The following is a 26,385-nucleotide window of genomic DNA, read 5'->3' as shown; positions in this document are numbered from 1 at the left end:
TGTTGTTGCAAATTGTAATATTGCCATCATTCGAAACTATTCCCAACAATATGGCGGGAAAAAAAGAAGAAGAAAAAAAGTTGGCTGATGTCACTTTGAAAATCCATCTCCATGTCTCCTCTCCTGCTGCTCAAATAATTACAAAGCATCCACCTTTTTCTTCTTTTTTTTCTTTTTAGTATTTTTCCACTTGCATATTGAAAATTTGTGGAAGGGCAGCTACCAAACCAATAATTCGGTAGCCTACGTAACAAGAGAAATTCATGTAATGGGAATTATATTTTTTGCTATCCTTAGTCAATAACACAAAGACATGTCGGACAACTTTTCCATGTGTCATTGTGTTATTGACCGGAGATAACAAAACAATGATATCCCTATTACAAATTTTTTTTCTTTCTGCATAACAGATGGTGACCAAATTAGGTCTACGAAGCCTAAAGCTACAAAACCATCTTAATGGGCGTCATTCTTTATCATTTTATGACTTCAACATTTTTCTCAATTTTTTTTTCTCGACTCTCTTATGGTTTCCTGTGCATCTCATTCAAGTGGGCAAGCCTGTAAAAAGCTTTTTCTCCTTTTACTGTCCCTTTTGTTTTATACACTGGTGAAAGTAAAAAATGGGTAAACTAATCTCAGAAACGAATCACATTATGCGATGACTGCTCTGAAGGGCAAAGCAAGCAAGCTTTGTATTTTACGCAACTCGGACAAATTTACAAAGCATAATGGATGTCTTAAATAGAGGAAAGCTATCATGTACCAGGAAACACGTGTGATGCTGCGTCTAGATTTTGAATCTGAAAATCCCATTCGTTTCAATAGAGAAATGATGCAAATTGATAACTTGACATCAAGAAAAACATACAAACAGATGAATCTGGGGCAGGAGTCTGTATTGACTATCGAACATAAGCCACGGAACAGCAAACAAGTGTCCAACTCAAAATATGGGGGAACTCGTGATTGGCCCTCGCTTCTAGCCCCGGCTAAAATGACCAGACATTGAGTCGAGCATAAGAGTTGGCTCCAACTACAATATATAATGTTTCATATGTGATGAAATCTAATGAAGGCTCGTAAGAACAACCAAATCACTCAAGTGAATAAACCATTCGCTCAGCCAGGGCTTCACCTACAACTCTCATATATCTACGCAGCTGGAACTCCAAGTAACTCCTTTCCGATGGGCGAAAAGCAAACTTTAGATCCTTCAACAGAAACACAGTGGTGTAACTATGAAGACAAGAAAGGGATTGGATTTGGGTGGGAAGCTTAAGTAGTTTTAAATCAGGTATCTGAAAATTTCAGACATGCTCAATGAACACCATAAAAAAATTGAGTACACATACCTTGAATTTCACACGAGATCCCTTCAACCCGATTAAAATGTTACCGACATCTCCATCTTCTACATCAACAGATGCCAGATGTTGTTCGTTGTCTGAGCTTCCATATTCAGGCTCCATCATCCCTTCATCGTCATACATAAGAAAATCATTAGTGTCTTCTTTCCCAATGTCATCATGTTGCATTTCCATGACATCTTCAGAAACATGAGGCGGCAAGGACTCTCTATCTTGTAACGTGGAAAAATCCGATAGAACAACATACGGCTTTCTATCAAGCAAAGGCTTAGCAATGGCAAAAGGAACCCACCTGAAGTCAAACTTTCAGTTTGTTAGCCACCAAAAACTTGGAATTTCGGGACACTAGCAAATTTTCTTGATTAATATGAAAAGAAAAGCTTCAATTGGACATGTATATGAAGTAGATAATGATCTCATATGAAAACTTCAGCTTGCATGTTTCTTTATCAAGAGAGCATCCCTCACATGCTGAAGATCCAGGAGCTTGAGAGTCCAGAGCATGTTAGGAGTAACTCACGGTTCTGTTTTCTTAAGTTTCCCAGATTGCTTGATTACATGTTCCCAAGTGACTAGGGTGTAGTCAACCTAATCACCACTCAGAAACAGATTAGATTACTGGCCTTTTACTTTAACCTAATTCTCCCATTTCCCAGTGTGCTTGTGTAACCACCTCAACTAGATAATTTGTAATCTCAACCTGGATGCCCTCCACAAAAATGATTTAACTATGGTAGGCAAAATGTACAGTTCAAAGCAGGCATATCAACCACAAATGTACAAATGAAAATTTTCAACCTTACTTGTTTTCAACCTAATTAGTAAAGTGAAACTGTTAACAGCTTTCCATGGTCAGCTGGTATATGCAAAGGGGAACTTACTGGTAACGTAGAGGGCAGAGTAGCTCAGATGGGGAATATGCTGCTTTGTATCTCATCTTACTGCAAGAGTGAATGTAATAACCGAGATAATAATACTGAAGAGTGGAGCAATGTGCTTGATTCTCTTTCACCCAATTTATTTCTTGCAGTGCTGAATACTTCCCAGGTGATAGGAAGGCAAAATCTGGGTCCCAGAATAAATATTTACTTGACAAACATCTAGGGAGGATATCTATAACACCGACTGCAACAAGCTTTCCATCAATCACATATTGCTGATGGAAAGAGCCAAAGCCACAAGGTGGAACTGTACCATCACCAGTTGGAGGAACAAATATTAAGGGAGTATCAACCAAGAACCTCCTATATGAGCTTTCCGTAACATGATCGGGGGTATCATTATGAACCATCATTTGATACCGTCTATACAAGGCATACTCTTCTGAATCAAAACTGGACCTTTTCAAATGAATCTCGAGCCTCCGCCTCTTTACCTGAGTATTTTCAGAGCTATTTTTCAAACTGCATCCTTTACTTACAGAACTGGCAGCAGATCCTTTAGAGACACTAACAGTTTGAGAACTTTCATATGCGGAAGCATGTTTTGCGGCTGAATAAAAATTTAAGTGTCCATTGCAAGCCCTGACTGACAGACCAGAAGTTTTTGCCAACTGATTCAAGAAACTTTCTAGCTTTTCAGCAATAAGTTTTGGAGAAGGCCCATTTTCATCTGTAATATTCCTTGAAAATCTTCCCTGGTTGCCGTCCTTCTGATCTGGTAGAGACCGCTTTATAGTAGCCGCTATTTGGAATGCAATATTGGTCGAGTATAAGAGATCTTCTGATCCTTCGACCAAAATCTTTCTTTTGGCTTGTGAAACCTTTTTAACGGAAGCCTTTGGAAATTGAATGTCAGGAAATTCTCCACTTTCAGAGCAAGCATGAACTACGCTACCAACTTGATCTGATAAGAATCGCACAATGTTTTCTTCCCCATCCTTCTCTTCATTGTTATTGGAAGAGGATTCTTTCACAGCTAAGCTTGAAACTCCAAGATGGGTACGGCTGCACGTGTCCTTAGAAGCATTTGGATCCTCTACAGTCTCCACTGGTCTTTTACAATCCAAGGTACCTTCTAAAAATCTAGGATAAAATATATAAACCAGAATAAACATACGTTTTTCTAGAAGTTTAAAGACATGGAGAAGGTGGAGTGTAATAAAAGGCGACATAACAATACCTTTGCATTCGCCTAGACACCCGAAGTTGCTCTTTAGAAGGAACAAAATCACCGGCCTTCAGACGAATAGTATAAGCAGGGCAGCATGTTTTTTCCATCTCAGGTTTGTAAAGGAAACAACCAGATCTTCTCCAACCCCGGTCAAGAAGGTCTAGCAAGAGACACATAAAATATAAACAAAAAAAATTCAAGGTACGACTGTAATCACTAAAATGATGACATTTTGATCAAGAGAGGTTCTTCATCATGGTTACCAATACAATAACAATAGTATTGTTCACAAAATATAACGAGAATCCAAGAGAAAACCAACCTTGGTAGTCATTGATCGTAATGCTCTGTGTCCCCAATCCTGTTTAACCAACGACACATTAAAAATGTATCAGAAATATCAAATGCACGTAAAAAGGAGCAAAAGAACTTAAACACAGGCGATGACTAATCACATAAAAGACATATGAATGTTTGTGCTAAAAAGTCTGCCAAATTCGCATTGCTTTTAGAAATCTCATAACTTGTTAGCAGATAGGAACAAGCACGACGATTTCACATTTCAAATTAAACCATATAATTAAATTCCTAAACCTGTTCAAATTTTAGCAAGATCAACCAAATTATGAAGTTAGAGGCGAAAACTTGATCAAGCACAGATAAAGAGAAAGGGTTGATTAGAATCAGAAAGACGGACCATGAGAGATACTGGAGCGAGCAGACGATTTGCAATAGCCGCAAGAGCTTTTGTTTTTACCATAATCGACCACCACGCTTTCCCCTCTGTGGTTACTGCTACGGCTGCTGTTTCTGCTGCTGCTACTGCTTGCCTCGCTCTTCTTCGTCTTCCCCGCCATTCCCGATTTGATTCTCTCAGCTCAGCTCAGTTCTGCTTTTGCATCGGAGACTCTGGACCGCGTCTTGCCTTCCGAACGACGTCGTGGTGCGCGGTACCAACCGTGCGACCCTCTCCTTCTGATCTCGGCGGCCGATTTTCAATTCAACTTAAATTGTTTATTCATTTGTATATCTGACTTGATTTTTATATAGTATTTAAAATATTTTATTTTCTGCGGACAAATGAAGGAACAGAGACTCGGGAACTTGCTGGTGAATTTAAGTACAATTACTCATCTTCTTTCAGCACGTTATTCTCTTTACTTTTTTTCATTTTCTTTCCCCTCCCAAAAAGAAATCCACGGGCGACCAAAAACAAAAGGAAATCAATCAATGAGCGGCCGAAAAAAAAACCTAAAGGGCGTATCAAACCATCCAAACCGTAATGCGTGACTTGATACTCACTTACATGTAATGGGAATACAAAGAAATGAAATATAATAAACAAGAAATAAGAATCGCATCAACTACTCCTCTTAATTGATTCGATCTTTGATTAAAGATTTTAAGTTTGGGGTCTACATATTAAATGCAGGAGTAGTCGATAATGAAAATCATTTCTCTTTCTTATGATTTCCATTACTTGTAAGTAAATTTGCACTGGACAAGTTTTCGAAACTGAATCAAACCATATTGGTTCGGTCCAAACGTGATTTTAAAAATTAAAAATTAAATATAAATAAATCAAACCATAAGTAGCTATTATTAGAGGAGTGATTTATCAAAAGAAAAAAGGCAGACATTTTTCGAAAATAATCGAGAGATAATATAGTTAATAGTCATTTATATATTTCGTTTAATTAAGAGATCTCAAATTTAAAATCCATCAAATATTATAATACATCTCATAAAAATCAACAAAAAAGGACCTATTTTAGAAAACATTAGGAAAAAGAAAAATAAGGAAAACCTCTTTATTATCCAAGGCGAGTATTGATTTCTTTCATAATTTTTGTCAAAATTAAATTAAATTAAACCTTTATATTGTAATTGGTTCAGTAGTGATTTTGAAGTAAAACTGATCCAATATGAACTGTGCCCACCCCTAGATAATGTAACCCTGGAGTATGATGTACGGGACATCCAAACAAAAACAATACTCATCTTGACAGAACCAAGACAATCCTCGAAGGCATCTATCAGAATTACATAAAAGTACATGGGCTTAACTGCAAATACAACCATTTCAAATTTCAAAACAAAAATGAAATAAATTAGAAAAGAGGGCATTATCGTGATTATCTACCCACCAAAAGCCACGACCTGAAAACGTAGGCTTTAAGTGAGAGAAACAACGAGAGCTGCACGGTGCATCTCCGTTCATTTTCCCCATTTCAGACTCTAACTCTTTCCTAAATTACCATTCGATGCCACTCCTCTTCCCCCTCACTCTCTCTCCACTGTGAAATCTCCGATCTTCCAAGGATTCTCTCTACAACTTCTACTCGACTCACCTGCGTTTCGAGCTGAGCTTCTCAAAATGGCGGTTCCTTGAAGCTCAATCTCTCTTCTCCTCTAAGCTTCCACACACTTGAGCTCTGTTCCTCAACAATGGCGGTTCCTTATAGATGAGGACAGTTCAAGATTTCATATTTCTCACCCTTCTTACACTCCTATTCAGCTTTTACGATTGGAAGAAAGTGAAACAAAATGCCAATTCGTAGCCTTCGAATTTGTGCACCAATTAACCCTCGGTTTCAGATCTAACAGTTGCTGAACTTCGTTTGGTGACGACGGCAACACGTTTTATGCGACAATTGTTGTTTGAGCGGTGGTTGGAATTAGGTTTTAGTTTGTTTATTATTATTTTGATCTGTGATTATTGGGCCTAGTCTTGGGTTGCCTGGACTTTGCGTTGTCGAGATGAATCGTAGTTTTAGGGCTCAGGAATCGCAAATGCAAGCGATGATGAAACAGAGGCAGCAGCTGAGAGCCTCAGTGAGGAAGGAGAAGGAAGAAGAGCTCGCTTTGTTCCTAGAGATGAAGAAGCGCGAAAAAGAACGAAATGATCTTCTTCTTAACAGCTCTGAAGAGTTCGATGCACCATTAGGTACTCTTTATGCCGAAATATTTAGGTTTTGGACGGCAATGTAGGATTTCAAGTTTCGCGTTATTGATCGTTAATGTGTTTTTTACTTGAACTGATGCTATGATAATCTGTACTTCGCTTGAATTGTTGGGAATGTTGTCTATTTAGGCTTTGGTGTTGATTATTGATGTGTTTCCAATTTGGTAACCCCGACATTGCAGGGTCGAAACCCGGAACTTCTCCCATTTTCAATATTTCCTCATCAACGCCAGCACCTCCACGCAAAACTGGTGCTGATGATTTTCTCAATTCAGACAATGATAAGAATGATTATGATTGGTAATGCCATAATGTGTTTTACATTTTCTTAAAGTAAATGTTATGTATAGGCCATATATTTTTTCATTTATAATGTTTGTAGGCTATGATTCTGAAATTTTTCTGTATATTAAGGAACTTCTAAATTAGGTTAATCATATGCTTTAAACTTAGGATGGTTGAAGAATTTGATTTTTGTTCCAATTATATCATATGAAATGTTTTGGATTATAAAGTTTTTGAACAAAGTCCAACAGTACGCGATATAGTCTGTGGCCTGCTGATTACTGCCTAATGTGGGGTGAGTTGGTTATTATCAAGGTGGCCAAACCCTGTTGGCTTCCCTTTGTTTTACTTCTAATAGATCTTCATTAGAAATTTTGCATACCTATGCAATGTAGGAACTTCTGAGGAAGGAAATGCATGACCATGGACGTGTTTTAATAAATAAGAAGTCTGTACAGACATTTGCTTTTGTTCTTAAAAAGCATCTTAAATGACTAGTGTTGTCTAAGTTGGCATTAGTTAATTTATTCTGCTTTAACAAAAAACTATTTTATTCTCCTTTCAGGCTTTTAACTCCACCCGGGACTCCTCTTTTTCCTTCATTGGAGATGGAATCACATAGGACCATGATGAGTCAGCTTGGAACCCCAAAGGCTCGTCCTACTGCACTCAAATCTAGAGTAAGCATTTCCTTAAGTGTATCAACTGGGTTGCAATTCTAAGTGTAAGTGGGTGGGATTTATCATTATGTGCATGGTAGTCGACAGACTTGAATGTTAGCATCCATCTTTAATCTTTTAAAAGCAGAAGCCACCAGTTCGTATGGAATTTGATTTTTCAGGACTTTCTTCTTTACTCTGACAATTAATAGTTATGCTGGACTGTTGTTAATCTTTCGAAAAACAAGGGTTTCATTAGGAATCAGAGAAGTTGCAAAAGATATCATTAGGATATGAAGCTTAATTGGCAGTTACATGAGTATCTGAACTTTTGAACTAATTCTACATCTGTCAAACTCTACGTTGCTTAACTTAGAAACTGCATTTAAAAGAAAATTACTTATCTGTAATATGCAAGTTAGAGGAGATTCAACTACTATTGAGCTTAGAATGTTCTAATTAATAGAAATAACGATGATGTTTCTCTCATTTATCAGTCTTCTGAAATAAGGGTGGATTTCATGGTAATTTTAAGTTCATGAATTTTGAGTTCTAATTGTGCTTGCATTTCACGTAGTGTTTCTAAGTTATTTCTTCATTTTGGTCATAGTTAGCAAACCCCCAGCCAGAACCTGCTGCTAGGAGCAACTTAGTGTCTAAACAACCAACTTCTTCCCCTGGGTTGAGTTCTTCAAGTTCAGGGACCCGGAGGCCCTCATCATCAGGAGGTCCAGGATCGAGACCTGCAACACCAACTGGACGCCCCACATTGACTTCTGCGCCTAGACCTTCAAGATGGTCAACACCTACTTCTCGAGCAAGCTTGCCATTAAACAAGTCCACAAATTCTGCAGCTAAGCCTACAGTTCCCACAACAAAATCCACAATTCCTTCACCTAAATCTACCATTTCTGCAACTAAATCTACTATTCCCTCAAGATCCTCTACACCGTCAAGGTCTATGGCAAGATCTTCAACACCAACTTCCAGACCCACTGTACCCCCACCCAAGTCTGCATCAAGTTCAAGAGCATCAACACCAACTCGTCGACCGTCCATGCCATCCACTACACCTAGTATATCAGCTCCTCCATCAAGGCCCTCTCCTTCAGTTTCCAAGCCAGTTCCTGCAACAGCAAGAAATCCAGTGCCATCACGTGGTGCGTCCCCTACAGTGAAATCTAGACCATGGAAGCCCTCAGAAATGCCGGGTTTCTCACTTGATGCTCCACCAAATTTAAGGACAACACTTCCTAATAGACCACTTTCAGCCTCTAGAGGTAGGCCTGGAGCACCCAGTTCTCGATCTTCTTCTGTTGAGCCTGGTTCTAATGGAAGACCAAGACGGCAATCATGCTCTCCTTCAAGAGGACGGGCTCCCAATGGCATTAGTCATACAAGTGGGAGCTCTGTTCCTGCATTCAGTCGGGGGCATTCTAAAGTTAATGACAATGTGAGCCCTGTTTTAATTGGAACAAAAATGGTCGAGAGGGTAATAAATATGAGGAAACTGGCACCACCAAAGCAAGAGGACAAACATTCTCCTCATGGTAACCACTCTGGGAAGTCATCTTCATCCCCAGACAGCTCAGGCTTTGGTAGAACACTCTCAAAGAAATCCCTTGATATGGCTATACGTCACATGGTAAGCATGTCTTTACATTTTATGAGTTGAGACTAGAATCCCTGGTGTCTTAGTACAAAATTGTGCTTGTTATTCTGTGGAAGTATTTCATATTCTCTGTGGCCGAAGATAGTTTTCCCTCATTCCCTCAAAGCTGCTGAGCAGTCAGAATTTACTTGATTTTAGAGAAATTGTTTGATACAAGTTTGGTATTGTTTACATTTTCCTGATTCAACTGTTTGCTGCAGGACATAAGGCGAAGCATTCCAGGTAATTTACGACCTTTAATGACAAATATTCCTGCATCCTCTATGTACAGTGTGAGATCAGGGCCTGCACGAAGCAGAACGGTTAGCGTTTCAGATTCTCCTCTTGCCACTAGCAGTAATGCTAGCTCTGAAGTCAGTGTAAACAACAATGGCATTTGTTTAGATGGGAGTGAAGTAGAAGATAATGGCAGTGAAAGAGGGGGTCGATCTCCTGCTAGTGTGCGGGGTAGGTAATGGTTCGGGGTCCTATCATCCCACATAAACTGCATCTCTAATCTACCTTGTATTTTTAGTTTGGGTTCCAATCATCTTGATAGTCAAAAGAAAACCAATTTCCCGAGACACCTTACTAGAATTGTGCCTCTATGCTTAATGTAAAGTTTATTGCAAATGCTGGCGGTGATGTAATTCATGATATTTGTAATATTAGGAAATCTAGTTATGTGCTGAACAGCCTTTCTTAGCTCATTTTCTACGGATACTTGTATTGAAAAGTTAGATCCCTGTTATCGGTGAACCCGAGATTATGTTGCTTCCAAAGTCCTTACCCCAATCTTTGTCGAGTTGAACGCTACCATTAAAAGGAAACTTGGTATTTGCTGATGGCATTACTTTTACAAGGAAAAATGTTTCCTTCTTTCTCTAAACGGCTTCATGGAGAAATTGATAGTGTAGCGGAAGTAGTTTTTTTATTTGATACGTTAGCGGAAGTAGTTGTAAAAGCTTTTACTATGCTCATTTGAAAATTAAAATTGCTTTGTACGAGCCAATGTAAAACAATCATTTTTTTTTCTTCTTTCTTTCTGAAATTTAGGAATCAAAACCGTCGGCTGTTTTTGTTTGTTTGAAGTCCTAGTTTCGTCTACTGCGTCTGCGTCCTCAAACTTTAAGGACCACTGATGTTTGGCATTTCAGTAAAAGCCAGATGTGCGACAGAAGAATTTCTCACCCAAATTTCAGAGCTGGACCACTTTAATATTGACTTCCATCATGCATGTATCTTCAGGATCACGACACCCAGCCCATCAATGAGAAAAACAAAATTTTCCATCGCCACAATGACACAAGTGGAAAAATTATCACATATGTTATTGGCCGAGGATAGCAAAAAGTGTTATCCCCGTTGCATTAGAGTTTTTTAATAATTTCATTCCAGTGCTGTCGCACCAAACTCTCAACATTGCAACAGTTGCTTCTTAAAGTACCTCTTTCCACAAGTTAGATGCCGTTGCTGACGCAACTAGCAGTCTAATTAATCAATACCTCACGAACCAGGGCCTTAAATTACACATTCAACACGAGCATAACATTTACTTATATGAATGAAGTCATTCTTTCAACCAGTAGATGAAAATTTAACTAAAAGTATTATTATTTATTATGTATATGAGGATTCTTCAAGAGCTGCAACGAGAGGTGGATTTACTAAACCTACTGAAAATGAAATATTATCATAAAATTTGGATTCTAATTCACTTTTGTACATATAAAACACAAAATTTTAGAACTGAATATATCCATCAGAAATATGTTCAGCAAGAAAAACTCCACAATACTGCAATGAAAGTACTTGGTTACTACGAAATAATCCTGACAAAGATGGCCAGTAAAATTATGCAGCAGCAACTACAGCCTCAGGGGCAGCTGCCACAGCAGCAGCCTTGGGTGGAGCAGAAGAACTACTAGGTTTAGCATCATTAGCAGGGGCTGGCGCTGGGGGTGTAGGCTTAAGGTGGGGAGGCGTATTATGCTTCAATTTTAAAAGTATCTGCCTCATCCTTGAAAGTTCAGTTGGCTTTCCAGGCTTTGGACCTTGTACCACGATAATGGAAGGTTTCTTTTCCTGATCCTTCTTCCCTCTCTTCTTCTCTATAGTTGGCACCTCATTGGGAATTAGATCTGCAACTGCCTTCCAGTAGTTCTTGTCTACCTCAGCATGGAACTTCTCTTGACTGGCCAGGAACAGCTGAGAAACACAAAAATACAAGTTCAAAACAATATATGTTGGGAAGGTATATATAACTCTTTACTTCTTCTAATCTTAGAAGTTAGAAGAGAAATCGATAAGGATATTTAGAGGAGAAAGAAACTGTAAAGTAATGTCATTTTTAAATCCCAACAAAGTCCAAACTAGATTCCCAATTGACAAGGTAATGACACTTGAAACATCAAGAGTTCATTCTGGTAGTGGAAAACTCACAATATACATGCACTTAAATCATAACGCTGAATACACTATCAGAAATTTGTTACCAATATCTTAACAAAAAAAATCAAAATCAAAATCAAATTCTTACAATGAGAAAGAGGACACATTTCAGATGATTTCTACAGTACTATTAGTACTTAGTTTACAGTGAGGGATAACAAGGAAACGGTCTACCTGAGGTTCATGTAGTGAATCCTAGATAATTGTGATTATCACTTAGTATAACTAAGTTTTCAGTCCTAGTAAAGAGAATAAAAGTTATAATCTTCTATGTATCAACAAGATCTGACTCTTCTTCAACGCCTATCTGGACCCATATTCAATTATTGAAAGAATCAGCAATTCAAGAACTAATGCTACATGAAATAAATACACTACCGGCATCAGCTCAAATGATCTTATTATGCATGCCAACAAAAACTTAAACTTGAGACAGTGAAGTATGAAGTTAACATTAGTACTCAAAAGAGCTCATTTAAAACAGAGAATAGTGCTAATCAAATCTTTCTGAAAGTTCATTTGATCTAACCTTCTCCCTTTCCCTGTTAGCAGCTTTGTTATTCTCACAAGTGATCTTCCTCTTCTGGTAGAAGTCAATCTTGAATTCATCTGCTTCCTCAATTATTTGGATTAACAACTCCTTTTCCCTCTTCTCCTTCTCCTCCAGCTCAATTGCATTCTGTCTGAATGCCACAAAAGTTTGGTTTATGAGAACTCCTTTACAACCTCACATGATTCAAACATTTAATTTACCACCATATTCTAAGTACACCCTAATACACCCTATCACACAAACTTTGTCCCATTCATGGTGGTCCACAGGACCCTTGTGAATCAGCTGCTAGCTCTACAATTCTAAATTTATCTGCGCTGCCAAAATGTCCAATGTCTGTAGAAACAGCAGATTCTGATTTTAAGCACTGCTCTGATGCCCAGAATTTTTTTCATTAAGAAGAAAAAAGGGCTTTTCCCCCCACTGAATAGAGTTTAAAAACCAGAGAGAGCGAGAGTGAGCTCTAGGAAAGAGATAATAAAACCATCAAAAGTAGATTTCTGAGTTTTGTAAAGACCATTATCTCCAGATTTACATAAAAATTTGTGCCTAACAAACTTTCTGATTTATGTGCTGCTTATACAGCAAGATGCAACTCCCACACCAGTATGGTAGCAAATTATGTTATTTCTATATTTTGAGCTTCAAACCTTCCATCAATATAGTTTGCCCCCTTAAGAAGAACTAAATACAGGTTTTCTAATGTCCAATGAACGATTAAAGGAAGAAAAAAAATATTTTCCGCACCTGGGTTCCAATGGAACCAGTAGATCCAATAAACCATTAAAAGAAGAAGAAAAATCTTTTTCCGCACCTGGATTCTTGATGGCCCATTTTAGATTAGGATAAATTAGTAATTCAGCACATAGTTTGTCAGTAGGTTGTACTCAGTTAATTTTCTAGGGTTCGTTTAACAGTACCCTAATTTAATAGATTGCTCAACAGAACTATTGGTTCAATCGCAAACAAGCGAAATTCGAAACCCTACCTCCTCCACTCTCTGAGAGCAAAGCCTTCCTCAGGCAGCATATCCGACGGAGGCGGCAAAATCGGATCGTTGGATTCGCCGAACCCTCCATCAAAGCCCTGGCCGTTTGATTCAGGGTAGATCGACGGAGGAGAAAGGCCCTCCGTCGCCTGCTGAGCGACGTACGCGTCATCTACGGCGGAGCCGTGGAAGAGCGGTGAGTCAGTGGCCGAATCCTTGACCGACTCCGAGTCGGCAAAGTTAGTGGCGACGAAGGATTCGAATCGCACGGAGGGGAGACGGGGGTCGTAGCCTAGGTAACCATCGTCGTCGAATGGGCGAGTTGACCCCGTGGTCGGAACTGAGTCGTCTTCGGGTTGAGTGAACGAAGCCATGATCAATTTACTGACACGTAAGAAAGGCCTCTCTCTCTCTGCTCTTAACGACCAAGCGAAATGCTCGCAAAGGCAGCTAATTACTGGAGAAATATCAGTAGGTTGCGTTGTGCTGGGCGGAAATATTGGGCTTTAATTTGAGATATGGGCTCAATACACATGTTGGGCCCACATCCATTTCACATGCTTTTTTATTTTGGGTAGGGCTGATTTTCGGAGGATGGGAATCACGATTCCAATTCTAATCCAAAAAAATTCGGGATGAAAATTCGATTCCAATTTTGTTACAAAAAATTTCAGAATTTTAATATCCATTCCAATTTGGAAACTCGGAATTTTTGGAAAATTTCAGAACTTACGTATTTCGGAATATTTTTGGAAAATTACGGAAACTACTTCAAAAATCTAAACATGCCCAACCATTTGAAGGATTAAAATTGACTCCAAATTGAAAACTCATCCAGTAAGCTTGGGAAACTATTATAATGATAGTACTTATATGTTGTTATTACTTATGAAATAACTTGTCTATGTCTATTTGGTGATCAAATTATATTTAATTCAACATGAAATTAGTAATTGTGAGTAATTTAAGCTTGAAACCCCAATATATTTCGGAATTTGGAATTTTCGGAATCTCTAGATACATTCTAATTCCAATTCAATTTTTATCGGAATTTTTAGATTTCAGAACTTTCGAATGTCGTAATTGATTTGGACTTGCCAACTTACACCCCTAATTTTGGACTTTTCTCAGTAGGGGAGAGCCCGATATTGTTTGGTTCGGTTTAGGTTTCAAACCATGTATATTCTTCATAAATTCTAAATTTGCCGAAAAACAAAATCAAAGTTAAGTTCAACTAGGGTGATGGTCTAGGATAAACAACGAATTGGATGTACAAAGTGAATGAAGTAATGGGTTAATTCTCTTACTTGTGCTATTTTGATCTTGATATCTCTGTGATTTGAGTTTCCACAACTTGTACACTGCGTATTGCTCAAGTCAGCAACCCCATCATCAATTTTGGTTCACTATCCTCCTAGTGGTGGCTGGCTGCAACTTGGCAACCTTCCTAGTGTAGGCTCTGCAATTTGCATAACTGTTCAAATTGCAGTGATGCAAACACTAGTAATATTTACTTTTTAAAAAAAATCAGAAACTGTTTGCTTTTCATCTCAGAAGTCCAAAGAAGAAAAACCCAACACTTCAAAAAGGTGAAATGGGAACAAATATTAAAGAAACTGAACTAAATAAATGGAGTTCCTAGGTAGCTTGATTAGCATTTGGTCAATTTTCATGCAACTCTTTCTACTTAGCTCTGCCTCCACAAGTCCAAGAGGAAATGAGGTGGATAGAATCTCCTTGCTTGCCTTTAAAGCTGAAATGAATGATAGCCTGGGCATTCTTAGCTCTTGGAATGAATTAGTCCCTACACTTGTGTCTGTGATTGGCCAGGCATTGTTTGTGGCCATCAACACAAGAGAGTCACAGTGCTTGACCTCCAATCAAGACAGCTGAAGGGTCGCTTATCTCCCCACATTGGAAACTTGAGCTTTCTCAGGACACTACACCTCCAAAACAACAGCTTCAGCAGCAACATCCCTCAAGAAATTGGTCATTTGTTCCGGTTACGAAAACTAGACCTTGGAAACAGCTTCTTCAGTGGTGATATTCCTGTCAACATGTCACTTTGCTCTAGCCTCGAATACCTTGGCTTGGTTGGCAACAATCCCAGCGGCAAACTTCCAGCTGAAATAGGCTCATTGTCCATGCTGCAGGTACTTTACGCAAGAACAATCTAGTTGGGGAAATCCCACCTTCTTTTGGAAATCCTTCTTCTATTCTGAGGCTATCTTTGGACCAAAATAATCTGCATGGAGGGTATCTTTCCAAGTAGCCTTGGGAATTTGAAAAGTCTTGGGTTAGGTACCAACAACTTGACTGGAACTATCCCTCATCTACAACCACTCTTCAATCACACTTTTCTGTTCATGATCAATTTAACATAATATAAAATGATGTGAGTTAAAGTTAATTCTTGTCTTATACCCTCATTTAGGGCTATTTAGGATTGCTTCTAATTATGTTTGACAAAAATAATTAATAATATAAAACTTTCAAATTTCAACATGCTTCTAATAAAAGTGCTTTTAAAAAAGGGGACTAAGTTTCCCACTCCCTTTTTATCCACTTACACTCCATTTTTCTAAACAAAAAGGAGTGTAGGTGGATAAAAGGGGAGTGAGAAAATCATTTAAAAACTCTAATAAAAGTGTTTTTAAAAAGACACTTATAAGCATAAGTCCTCTCTACAAAAGTGGTTCCAGACATCATTTTCTGAGTTGCAAATTCTCGTTATTCCTATTTGACCCTCATTTAAAACCTGTTTGAGTCCCACCATTTGCATAAACCCTTCAACTACGTTCATACAAACTAGTGCAACCAATTTGTAGTAAACCATTTGCCACAATTTGTCTCTGCTTATGAAGTTCACTACAAATTACTCTTGTCAACATCAACTGTTTAAGTCTTTAAATTTGGGCTTCAATGTCAAAATGGTACATGTGTTTTATTGTGTTAGCCAATTTAGTCCCTGTGTTTTTAATTTGGCAAATTTAATCCTTGTGTTTAGTACCATTAGCCAATATGATCCACTTATTAGCTATACAACAGTGTGTTTATTCCTTGCAAATCTGCGTGGTTCCTATTTGTCCTTGATTTTGTCTCTACAAAATACAAATAGAAACAGTCAATTTGGACTTTACAAATTCCTCTTGTCAACATCAACTTTTTAAGTCTTTCCTCCTGTCAACGTCAACTTTTTAAGTCTTTCCTCTCGTCAAGCAAAAAAATCTTACATGTAATGGGGATAGGACTGTTTTGCTATCTCTAACCAAGAATACAATATCACATAGAAAAGTTATCCTATATGTCATTGCATTATTGGCTAGGGAATAGCGAAAAATGCTATCCCCATGAGAGTTTCTCTCTTCGTCGAGGTCAATTTTTTAAGTCTTTGCGTCAACTTACACACCAAGGCAACTTTAATAAGCAGAGACCATCAAACTCTTCCCTATTCAATCTGTTTCTTTATTTCTTTCTCTCTTTCTCACTACAAGAACAATGGCTTTCATCACTTACCAAATTGTTTATGAAAACCTTTGTTTCTAGTTACCTAAATATCAAGAGCTAGAGTTGTTGCATTTGCAAGTTGTAATTTTCATGCATAAGTCTTGACTCAGCTTCATAACTTGAGCTTTACTTTGCGGCCTAAATGGGGTGGATGGGCTGTCCATGGCGGAGAGTACTTAAATCATTTGCTATTGGTGGAGTTATTGGACTTGGCTTACTCTTGTGCTTTGTGCTTCATTATTTATCAAAAAAAGCATTGCGCTTTGTGCTTCTTTATCGATCAAGAAAAGCAAGAGTGAAGCCAACTTCAGGATCATCATGGGGGGTTTCACTCTTGAAAGTGTCATATGCAGATCTCCTCAAAGCAACTAATGGTTTTTCTTCACGGAATTTGATTGGTGCTGGTAGTTTTGGTTCTGTGTACAGGGGAATTCTCAATGAGGAAGAAAGAATTGTTGCAGTCAAAGTACTTAATGTTCAGAGTTCAAGAGAAAGATTTATAGTTGAATGTGAAGCCCTGAAAAACATTAGGCACCGAAATATTGTCAAACTATTGACCGCGTGTGCAAGTATCGATTTTCAAGGAAACGATTTCAAAGCTTTGGTTTATGAATTCATGATGAATGGTAGTCTAGAAGAGTGGCTGCACATTTCAGCTGACAGAGTAGCTGGGGCACCCATTGTGCAGGGGCATTTGAATTTTTGTTCCATTCAGATTCTTTCTTTCGAGCATACATAATCAGTTTGTCCTTCTCTTTTCTTAGACTACCAGTTGAAGAGTAGCTTTGAAATCCTAGGTGACAGTAACAAATCGTATCATCTATTATGGCTAGATGTATAGATGATAGGGTTTGTTGAAGCAGGATTATGTCTAGTAAGGGATGTACTAATTGTAACCATCAATTTAACATCATATAAAAAGATGTGAGTTAAAGTTAAGAGGAGAGGAACTTAATAAACAATTTTGTTCATTCTTGTCTAATCACCACATTTAGTGCTATTTAGGATTGCTTCTAAGAGCATCCACAATTGGGGGGTGTATATGGGGGTGTATGTTAAATATACATCCCGAGTCATCGGAATCGTCTCCAATGATGAGATGTAAATGTATGTAAATATACATCACCACCATGGGGATGTAAAATAAAATGTATAAAGGGGTGTATATCACATTTACACCCCTTTGCCCCGAAACACATGCAGTGGGCATTGCTTCTGGAAACCCTTTTAACCAACAAGTCATATGGTACACGTGATGCTCTCCTAGAAATGTAACAGCTGTTCAACATCATATGCATGGCCAACCTGTTAAACATCATTAGAAATGTACAGCGGCCCAATCTTAATTATCATAAATAAATAATTTAATCTTGCATCTAATACCTAACAGTCCAATGAAAATGCCATCAAATAACTAATGTTAAGGTTGTATTTTTGTTTTGTGGCCTTGATCCACATGGGTTATATTATAAATCACAAAAGGACCTAAACTAAAAATTGAACTTTTTAAGGGGATAAATAAAAGTCAACTGGATCCATTTTCAATTATACAATCTTCATGGGCTAAATCATTCATTACCAATTTACCACATTCACATTTGTTCCCCAAAATATGTAAAATCAAATAAAAATAAGATAAAAATCTTAGATCTCTTGGTCGGGTACGGACAGATTTTTATTTGTAATTCTCCTACCTTTACGGTTCCGTTCCGTCCGCAAGCGATTCAATTCAGTGCTTCTGAAAGCCACCCCGAACCCGACCCAGACCCAAAGTCCGATGGCGAGCCTATGGCGGGCCGCGACGGGCCAGACGGAGAAGCCCAACGACTACGACGGAGTGGAGTTCTGGTTAAACCCTGAACGCACCGGTTGGTTGACCAAGCAAGGCGAGTACATAAAGACGTGGCGTCGCCGGTGGTTCGTGCTCAAGCAAGGCAAGCTCTTCTGGTTCAAGGACTCAACCGTCACCCGCGGCTCCAGCCCACGTGGCGTGATCCCAGTGGCTTCCTGCCTCACAGTCAAGGGAGCCGAGGACGTCCTCAACAAGCAGTACGCGTTCGAGCTATCCACGCGCTCCGACACCATGTACTTCATCGCCGACTCGGAGAAGGAGAAGGAGGACTGGATCAACTCGATCGGACGGTCCATAGTGCAGCACTCGAGGTCCGTCACCGACTCCGAGGTCGTCGATTACGATAGCAACAAGTGATGGGGGAAGGGGCAATTTGGTCAGATTACTACTCTGTGATGTGAACCAAAGAGCTATAGCCTATAGGTGAGTGAGAGCTCCGACGCTCGTATTCATACCCCTTGTAATTTTGTACGTGCATAAAATTGGGTGGACTCGTTATGTGTTTGTGTTTCATCTTCTGTAAATGAATTTTCAGATCGTATGGTGCTTCGTCTTTGCAGCATTTAAACTCTTTGTTTGGTAACGATCAGATGTCAATTCAATTACCTTCCATTTCTGGCTTTTGATTTTTCTTTTAGGTGTTAAATTGAGCTGCTTTACTGTTAGGGTTTATTGCAATTTCTGATTCACTTAAACTGAGTGTTACAAGTTGTTTAAATTGGGGATAAATTTGATCTAGTTTGGATTGATTAATTTCAAGTAAGATTCAATTGCTTTACACAGTCGATTGCATGCTTCGAAAACTTCATGATAGTTCGTATGCTTGAAGTATAAATGACCCATAATCTCATTGAATATGTTACAATTAAACTTTTGGTGATCCAAGGTGGGTTGTGATTATGGCAGTGCTTAAGGATTGTAGTTCAGCACCCCATGGAAGCTGTAATTGTTCAGTATGATTATTGAACAAGTTTAGGTTTCTAAGAGATAGTGGACTTTCTGAATTTTAGCTGAGAAGTCATCAGATGAAATCTTCCCCAAAATTTGATTGTTTCTACTTATATGGGTTAGGAGGAAACCTGCTGCTCCAGTGGTTAGAATTTGATTGTTTCTAATTACTCTTAACTTTGGGATGGAGTTGGAAGTTGAAATCTTTAAGAAAGTTATCGGTTTTTTTCATTGATGTCATATTTGTGCTGTATTTAGATATTGGAAAGCATCTAATTTCATGCCTGGTTTGGCTTCCCCTTGTTTGTCAGCACAATCACAAAGAGCTTTACAGCCTCTCTGGAGCTGTGTGGCATTGCTCCTGTGGAATTGCTTTACAAAAGTTAGCCAGCTTAGTGTCTGTGTAAGCATTAGGTGGTGGAATGGGGAGGTCACTTTGTGAAGTGGTAGAGCAAGAGAGAAGACATGTTTCCTCTCTGATTTAGATTAGATGTCTGTCTGTAGGATATGATTGATGGAGAATAGCCCCAACACGACACAACTCCCCTTGAATTTTTTTAAGGTAAACGGTAAACCCAGCTGGCAAGCAGAGATTGCTATCCTGAAAGGGTGTATTTCTTGCAACATAGGTGAGCATATCCCTACACAAAGTGTCAACAGTTCCCCCATCTCTGGAATTCTAGGTTGAGGACGGTTACTCTCTGACAATGTTGGCTGGCAACTATACGAGGCCGGTTGACACGAATCAAAGCTAAGTGAGTTATTCCATGAGCTTAGTGTGCTCCAAGAACATCATCATCATCTATGGCATCCTTGAAGGCAATCAAAGCAGGTTTGGCAATCTCAGTAAGCACAAGCCTGCGGCAGCTGCCTTAGTAGATCAGACTTCAGAGTTCATGCAGAAGCCCACAATGAGGACAGCAGACATTAGTGTTAAATATCCCCTGGCCTTAGTAGATTAGACTTCAGAGTTCATGCAGAGTTCACCCTAATTACCAAGCAGTCTTTGCTCGTAATTCCATACTGAAAATCTTAGTCAAGTAATCTGATCAAAGAATTGCTTTGGTGTTAAATAAATGCTGGCCAACTCTTGGTCGAATTCGAATGACCCTTTTTTTCTTTGTTCTTAGTCATAACAGTATTTTATTAGATTGCAAGTCATGATTTTGAGGTTATCGAGTCTTCTACAGCCATTGGTGATCACTTCACCAGAAAAATTATGCATGTCAAGGGATGTTTAAAAAAAACCATGGGTGCTTTTCTTTTCATCTGTTTTCCCCCTCTCTGAAGACCTGAACATAAGCAAACCCAAACCACGCCACTTGAGCTAAAATCAGATGCAGGTTTATATTTTTACTATAAAATATTTTTAGCCAATTGTGATTTGAGGTGAATTTAGAAAGGAGATTCAGATATTTCAGAATTTTTGGGGCAATCCATTAAATTGAGTTCTAAATCCGAACCCTTTTATTATATTGAAAGGTAAATATTATACAATATCATGCGTATTATTCCTACTCTTTAGAGCATCCATAAAAAAGAGTTATAGCATTTATGACTCCCTAAACTAGAGAGCATGATTGGAGTTTAAATTTTATAAAGAGCTCATAAAATAGCTTTGATATGTTTTTAGCTAAATTTAAACTAAAAAATAGAGAGCATGATTGTGTATGCTCTTAAGAGTTCTGCCTTTGGTTACTGAACGCATATTACGAACTATGTATACGATACTTTCTCTTGACAAGTTGACATTAACTGTGGGTGCCTGAGAACTTCACTTCGAAGGTCACAGATCCATCCACTTGAGCCATCAAAGATTCAAAACAGACATCATTGATCAACAAATGCTGCCTCAGCCAAGTCGATGGCACGAGCAAGACCAGCAGCTTTGTTCTGGCACTCTTGGTTTTCATCATCGGGATCACTGTCAGCCACAATACCAGCACCAGCTTGAAGATGAGCGACCCATTCCCGGCGCCGGCTGGCATCTTTGTAAGAGTACAATGTGTCGAAACGGGATCCTGTTGTAAACACCATGGTCCTCAGAGCTAGCGCAATGTCCATATCACCAGAAAAGGAAACCGCTCCAAATCCACCGCTGTACGGGCCACGCCTTGCTACCTCCAGCTCATCAATCAACTCCATGGCCTTCACCTACATTAGATCACAAAAGATGATAAGATTGAGAAGAAGATTTCTAAAACTTTAGGAAGGTAAATTGAAAAGGGACGAAAGTAAAAGTCAACCGGCAACCTTTGGTGCACCACTAACAGTTCCGACAGGCAATGCAGCTCGCAGGGCATCCCAGCAAGTGAGATCATCGTGCAGCTCTCCCGTAACCTGCACCAGAGATTGTGACAATTTCACTGAAAGCAGATTCTAAGTAATTCTATACCAAAAACAAATTGTAAAAGTAATTTTTTCCTCAACTATGGAACATTTAGAAACCACAACATTTGGATCTGAGTGCACATTGTGATCAAAGGAAGGAGAAGAGGTCGGAGTACAAAAACCCTAACCGACCCCAAACTCAACCAAATCGGAGAAAGAGGAAGTTGCCGGAAATTAATTTATTAAAAAAAAAGGGTTTCACAATGAATACATCAATTTCCTTCCATTGGCAACCTAATGTCGCACATAATTTGAACAAGTACAGAGAACTGCAGTGACATGTCATTCCTTTAACATCACCTAAAGGCATATAGTCTTACCGTGGAGCTTATGTGCATTACATGGGAATACCGTTCAATTTCCATCAATCTATCCACCTTCACGGAGCCGAATTTGCAGACCTATATCAAGCCACATTACCAATACAAGTTTAAAAAGTTTGACATTTTAGTTTCCAATAATCAACTTGAACAAGCAACAATGGAGTATGCATAATATGAAAGATGACTTGCAATTACTTTTATCCAACCAGGACATTATATATAAGTTAAGGAAGAGCTGAAAGTTGAGTAATTGCACAATAATGTTCACAAGATTAGGTAATTGTTAAAGAGAAACCTTTCCAACGTCATTCCGACCCAGATCAACCAGCATGATGTGCTCTGCACATTGCTTTTCATCATCAAGTAGCTGCTCTTCTAACATTTGATCTTCTGCAGTTGTCTTCCCTCTTCTACAAGTTCCAGCTAATGGCCGATTGATTATCTTTTTCTGTTTATCACATTAGAAATATGAACATTCCCATTTCACCAAGGAAAAGCACTAGAAAACTAAACAAATGTATAAAAATTGTTTGTTATATTTACCTTTTTTGCACTCATTAGAATTTCTGGACTTGAAGCAACCAGGATACACCCTCTAGCCTATGTGGATATAGATAAAAGTCACCAAAAATTGTTATCCTAAACTTACAAATATTGGCCAAACCAAAAAGAAATTCGCAAGGAAAAAGACACAAACCTGCAAGTAAGTCAAATATGGACTGGGATTTACAGTCCTCAAGGCTCTATAAACTTCAAATGGGTCAGCAAATGTTCGGCGTTCAAATCGTTGACTTAATACAATCTGGAAAATATCCCCTGCGACTATATGTTCTTTTGCATGATTTACTATGTTCTTGTAAGCCTCGCTTGTCATGTTCGAGTTCTTTAAAGGAGGACCAAATTGGCGAGTACGTAGATTCATGGAACCTGGAGACAGCCTTGGGCTAACAATTGGAAATCGGATCAATATGGTCTAAATGAAACTACAAAAGGAAAATGTACTCATAGATAAAATAAGTACAACAGTTACTCACACGTCAATGTCGTGTACTCTAGCCACTAATTTCTCCAAACGTCTTACTCCATCTGTATAAGCTTTCTCAACTGAGGAGTACCGGTCTAGCCTCACCCAATGAATTGCATAAACTCTCTGAAGTGAAGAAAGTTACTAAAGCTCATAAGAACCTCAACAACCCACAACCGAGTCATAGTAATTAAATTACCACTCAAATTGTGAGAAAACCATTCATAGGTAATTGGCAATGAAAATTTTGGCATAGGCCTCCTTTTTAATGTGGCTCTTAATGAGCCAAAATCTTGGGAAGAATGTAAGAGCATCCGAAGAATAGATAGGAATCAATTGCTTTCCTTCTTGTTAAGAACAGAATGTATGAAAGTCATATTTGAAGAGAATGCATGCATGGCAAAAAGATAAGGAAAAGGTATGCATATCAAACTTCGTGTAAGAAGATTTCTGTCATCGGAAGAGTACCTTCTCCACGTGATCAAATACTATTACATCATCATACAGCCCTAAATGCATGTCTGGAAGTTTTCTGTCATCCTTGGGGGCCTTTGAGAATGGCAGTCTTCTTCTTTCCACGTACCGAACTGTATCATACGAAAAGTAACCGACCCAGCCACCTATTCATAAACAGTTTCTCATTAAGTGTGGTTCTAGGAACTGTAAAGAGAAACTACTATTGTTAGTATAACAAAGGAAACACCAATTACAGCATGCGAAATATAACCAACCAAATGGATCTTAGTAGTAGATTCTAGATAAAGATAAGAAATAAAGAAGAAGTGTATCAGTCCAGCATCTAGTTAATGCTGGCTTTCATCAACTGAAAGCCTGCAATTAGTAAGATTCTTTCAAAGAGCAAGAAACAATTGGATTCAAAATTTAAAATTACTCAGAAATAGTGCAGAGCCATTGAAGGCGGTAAGAGAGTTTTGACAAAAATATGTACATATCTTGGTAAAGATTTATCTCTACTTTTCAATGTCACAAAGTAACTTCACTCTGTAGCGTAAGTGTCAACTGCCAACGCTTCTCTAGGCACACTCAATAGAGTGGTTATCCTTGCATTCATAACATAAGAGTTGAAATTGTGAAGTAACTTCAAAGGCTCAGGTTATCAAAAACTATTTAGTTAGTCCAAATTGACAACCAATGTACTTTCTCCTATGCATCCAATGTGAAATATAAGTACGTTGTTCACGGGACAATACAACAATTTAATGCTTTATACTTTCCATACACTTGTAGACAACCATATTAGGTTGAGCATAGTGAATCTGACAAACGAATGTGGAAATTCCAGTAGCATACAATCTAGCAGAAAATCTCTAAATCATAACTATGATACTAAATCAAGGTATTATCATAAAAACATATAAATCATAAGCTCACTTCTCTTACCACAAAATGCATCTGGAAGGTCATCAATAAGTTGGGGACTCCAAGTCTCTGAGATTCTTCTTGGAATAGCCATTGGATCCTCTACAACCTCCTCAGTCAAACATCTTTCTTCATGATCCATTATCGTCACCTTATTTTCTTTCGCCACGATTTCCATTGTTGGTTGAGCTCCAACAACACTGTAACGCCCCTGATATATCCAATGCCACGCTGAATTATGATTTACAATCAAATAGACCTATGAATTCAAAAAAAAAAAAAAAAAGTATCAGAGCACGTTTAGCAGAATTGAAACCTGATTGTTTTGCTCCACTGACTCAAAGAGAAAGCTTGGAGCCTCTCGATCGTCTTCCTTAACCAAGCATCGGTACGCCAGAACTGGAGTGAGCTGGTCAGAAAAAATGCATTTGGAAAGGGGAACCAAATTTCCATTCTTTGAAGCTTCCTCAAACTTCTTTACATCATTAGCTGACAAATGAAAATCAACAGTAAACAACCAGAATAAAACAAAACTTAAAGTCCCTTAGAACCAAAGCTCTACCTAATTAGACTCAAAACATATATAACAAGAGGTAGCTTTCTTTCCATTTTCTAAACTCTTCCTTTGCAATTCCATTAAGCCTCCCTCAAAACAGTGGAGCAATTAGAAAATAATTTGTTCTTGATGTTAGTTCTTTTCTTCTTTTGTTTCAAATCAAATATACACATAAAAGAAAGACATTTGAAATTGGTAACATTAACTTAAGTAGTATAAATTTCGTTTCTTTCCCACCTCTTCTGCACCAAAAAAAACGTAAGTAAATTAAAACAAACAAAAAAGAGGAAGTCTTTTTTTGCTTTTGTTCTCTATTTCCCGCATTTTCTAAGCAGCCAAACAGTGGAAATAAAGCAGAGAAAGGTCAAATAACCTAAGGACTGGTTCGAGAGAGAGCAGCATTTCGTTCTAGGGACACATGCAAGCGAAGTTGAGCTTCTGCTCGAAATGCCGATGACCGGAACCGGAGACAGCCGTTGGCTCGCCGGAACCAAGCGCCGGGAGATGCACGGGGATTGCATTCTTACAAGGGAAAAATGGGGTCTCTCTCTCTCTCTGTGTTCGGTGTTTGTGGTGGTGCTCTGGGGTGTGCTCTCTGCGAAAAATGGGGTCCAACTGTTGAAACTGGAAAAGTACCAAGAAAAGTGTGTGCATGTAACAGTCTGCTTGTTCTTATTTATCTTTGTTATAAATGATTTATTTATTTATTCTTAATTTTCATTTACATTTGGGAATGGTCAAAACTTTCTCTTTGGGATTTTATTTTCCTTTTGAAACAGAGTTACTCCATTTGGTTTGTCACCAACCCACTTCATGCAAAATTTGCAAATAAGTGAGATCAGGCTTAAGAGCGTTGGGATTCAGTCAATCAATGTCACCAGATTTTGTTGCCCAGATTTGGCATGTTCAATTTACATCGTGGTCCTGCACTATGAGTTGGTCGTTTTCTTTCATTATTCAGAAGCAGAATTCGAATCCAAAATATTTTTCAATAATATTGAAAAATGAATTTAGAATTTTAAAGTTGTAAATTCATGTACGTGAATTAAATCAAATTGTTGAAATTTTGAAGTACACCCTTTGGAATCTTTGTGGAGCCAAGGCCTTTGGGGCCATACATCTCCTCTCTTACTAGTGCATGGTGCCAAGTTTCTGAAATCTGAATAGGCAACATTTTTTTGGCAAATAGATGGTTACATATTTCCTTCATGAGCGAACAAATAAATGGTACATTTCAATGCCAATTAAGAATCATATTTTTGGATATACAAGTCACATGCCAAATATTGTTACCGCAATTGAACCTACATGGAGAAGGCTAGCGCACGGTATAGGAGGGACTAATCTTATCCAACAAAACAGGAAAACTT

General features: G+C 38.4%; 5 protein-coding genes across 6 annotated transcripts; 2 read left to right on the top strand and 3 right to left on the bottom strand.

Annotated features, from left to right (window-relative positions):
• Positions 1-671: 671 nt before the first annotated feature.
• On the bottom strand, positions 672-4,970 carry LOC110749750 (arginine-tRNA protein transferase 1). Of its 2 annotated transcripts, none has more exons than XM_021949928.2 (6): positions 4,180-4,970; positions 3,805-3,843; positions 3,492-3,642; positions 2,252-3,394; positions 1,356-1,662; positions 672-1,205 (listed from the first exon to the last, which is right to left on the bottom strand). In XM_021949928.2, exons 1-6 carry the CDS (start codon positions 4,337-4,339, stop codon positions 1,098-1,100), a joined length of 1,908 nt encoding a protein of 635 aa, XP_021805620.2. In that variant the 5' UTR covers positions 4,340-4,970; the 3' UTR covers positions 672-1,097. The 2 variants fall into 2 exon arrangements, with proteins under 2 accessions (XP_021805620.2, XP_021805619.2); XM_021949927.2 differs by having other exon boundaries at positions 672-1,214; positions 4,180-4,956.
• Positions 4,971-5,634: 664 nt separating this feature from the next.
• Positions 5,635-9,718, top strand: LOC110749753 (flocculation FLO11-like protein). Its single transcript, XM_021949930.2, has 5 exons — positions 5,635-6,429; positions 6,630-6,747; positions 7,298-7,412; positions 8,002-9,036; positions 9,264-9,718. The coding sequence occupies exons 1-5, from the start codon at positions 6,243-6,245 to the stop codon at positions 9,516-9,518; spliced, it is 1,710 nt and encodes a 569-aa protein (XP_021805622.2). The 5' UTR covers positions 5,635-6,242; the 3' UTR covers positions 9,519-9,718.
• A 1,014-nt stretch (positions 9,719-10,732) lies between these two features.
• CLC2 (Clathrin light chain protein) lies at positions 10,733-13,477 on the bottom strand. The gene is made up of 3 exons (XM_021949924.2): positions 13,035-13,477; positions 12,023-12,176; positions 10,733-11,250 (listed from the first exon to the last, which is right to left on the bottom strand). The coding sequence occupies exons 1-3, from the start codon at positions 13,406-13,408 to the stop codon at positions 10,897-10,899; spliced, it is 882 nt and encodes a 293-aa protein (XP_021805616.1). The 5' UTR covers positions 13,409-13,477; the 3' UTR covers positions 10,733-10,896.
• A 4,704-nt stretch (positions 13,478-18,181) lies between these two features.
• LOC110749777 (Pleckstrin homology (PH) domain superfamily protein) lies at positions 18,182-19,024 on the top strand. Its single transcript, XM_088249051.1, has one exon. The coding sequence runs from the start codon at positions 18,319-18,321 to the stop codon at positions 18,748-18,750; it is 432 nt and encodes a 143-aa protein (XP_088105177.1). The 5' UTR covers positions 18,182-18,318; the 3' UTR covers positions 18,751-19,024.
• Positions 19,025-20,921: 1,897 nt separating this feature from the next.
• Positions 20,922-25,761, bottom strand: ASA1 (anthranilate synthase alpha subunit 1). The gene is made up of 11 exons (XM_021949948.2): positions 25,389-25,761; positions 24,776-24,948; positions 24,481-24,670; positions 23,548-23,699; positions 23,090-23,205; positions 22,753-22,999; positions 22,599-22,655; positions 22,351-22,503; positions 22,053-22,133; positions 21,595-21,681; positions 20,922-21,495 (listed from the first exon to the last, which is right to left on the bottom strand). Exons 1-11 carry the CDS (start codon positions 25,534-25,536, stop codon positions 21,172-21,174), a joined length of 1,728 nt encoding a protein of 575 aa, XP_021805640.2. The 5' UTR covers positions 25,537-25,761; the 3' UTR covers positions 20,922-21,171.
• Between the last annotated feature and the right edge of the window lie 624 nt (positions 25,762-26,385).

The sequence above is a fragment of the Prunus avium genome, chromosome 2, assembly GCF_965620075.1.
Source record: "Prunus avium chromosome 2, drPruAviu1.hap1.1, whole genome shotgun sequence".
Classification (NCBI taxonomy): Eukaryota; Viridiplantae; Streptophyta; class Magnoliopsida; order Rosales; family Rosaceae; genus Prunus; species Prunus avium.
Note: the sequence above shows the minus strand (reverse complement) of the source record. Positions and strands in the feature narration are given on the sequence as shown.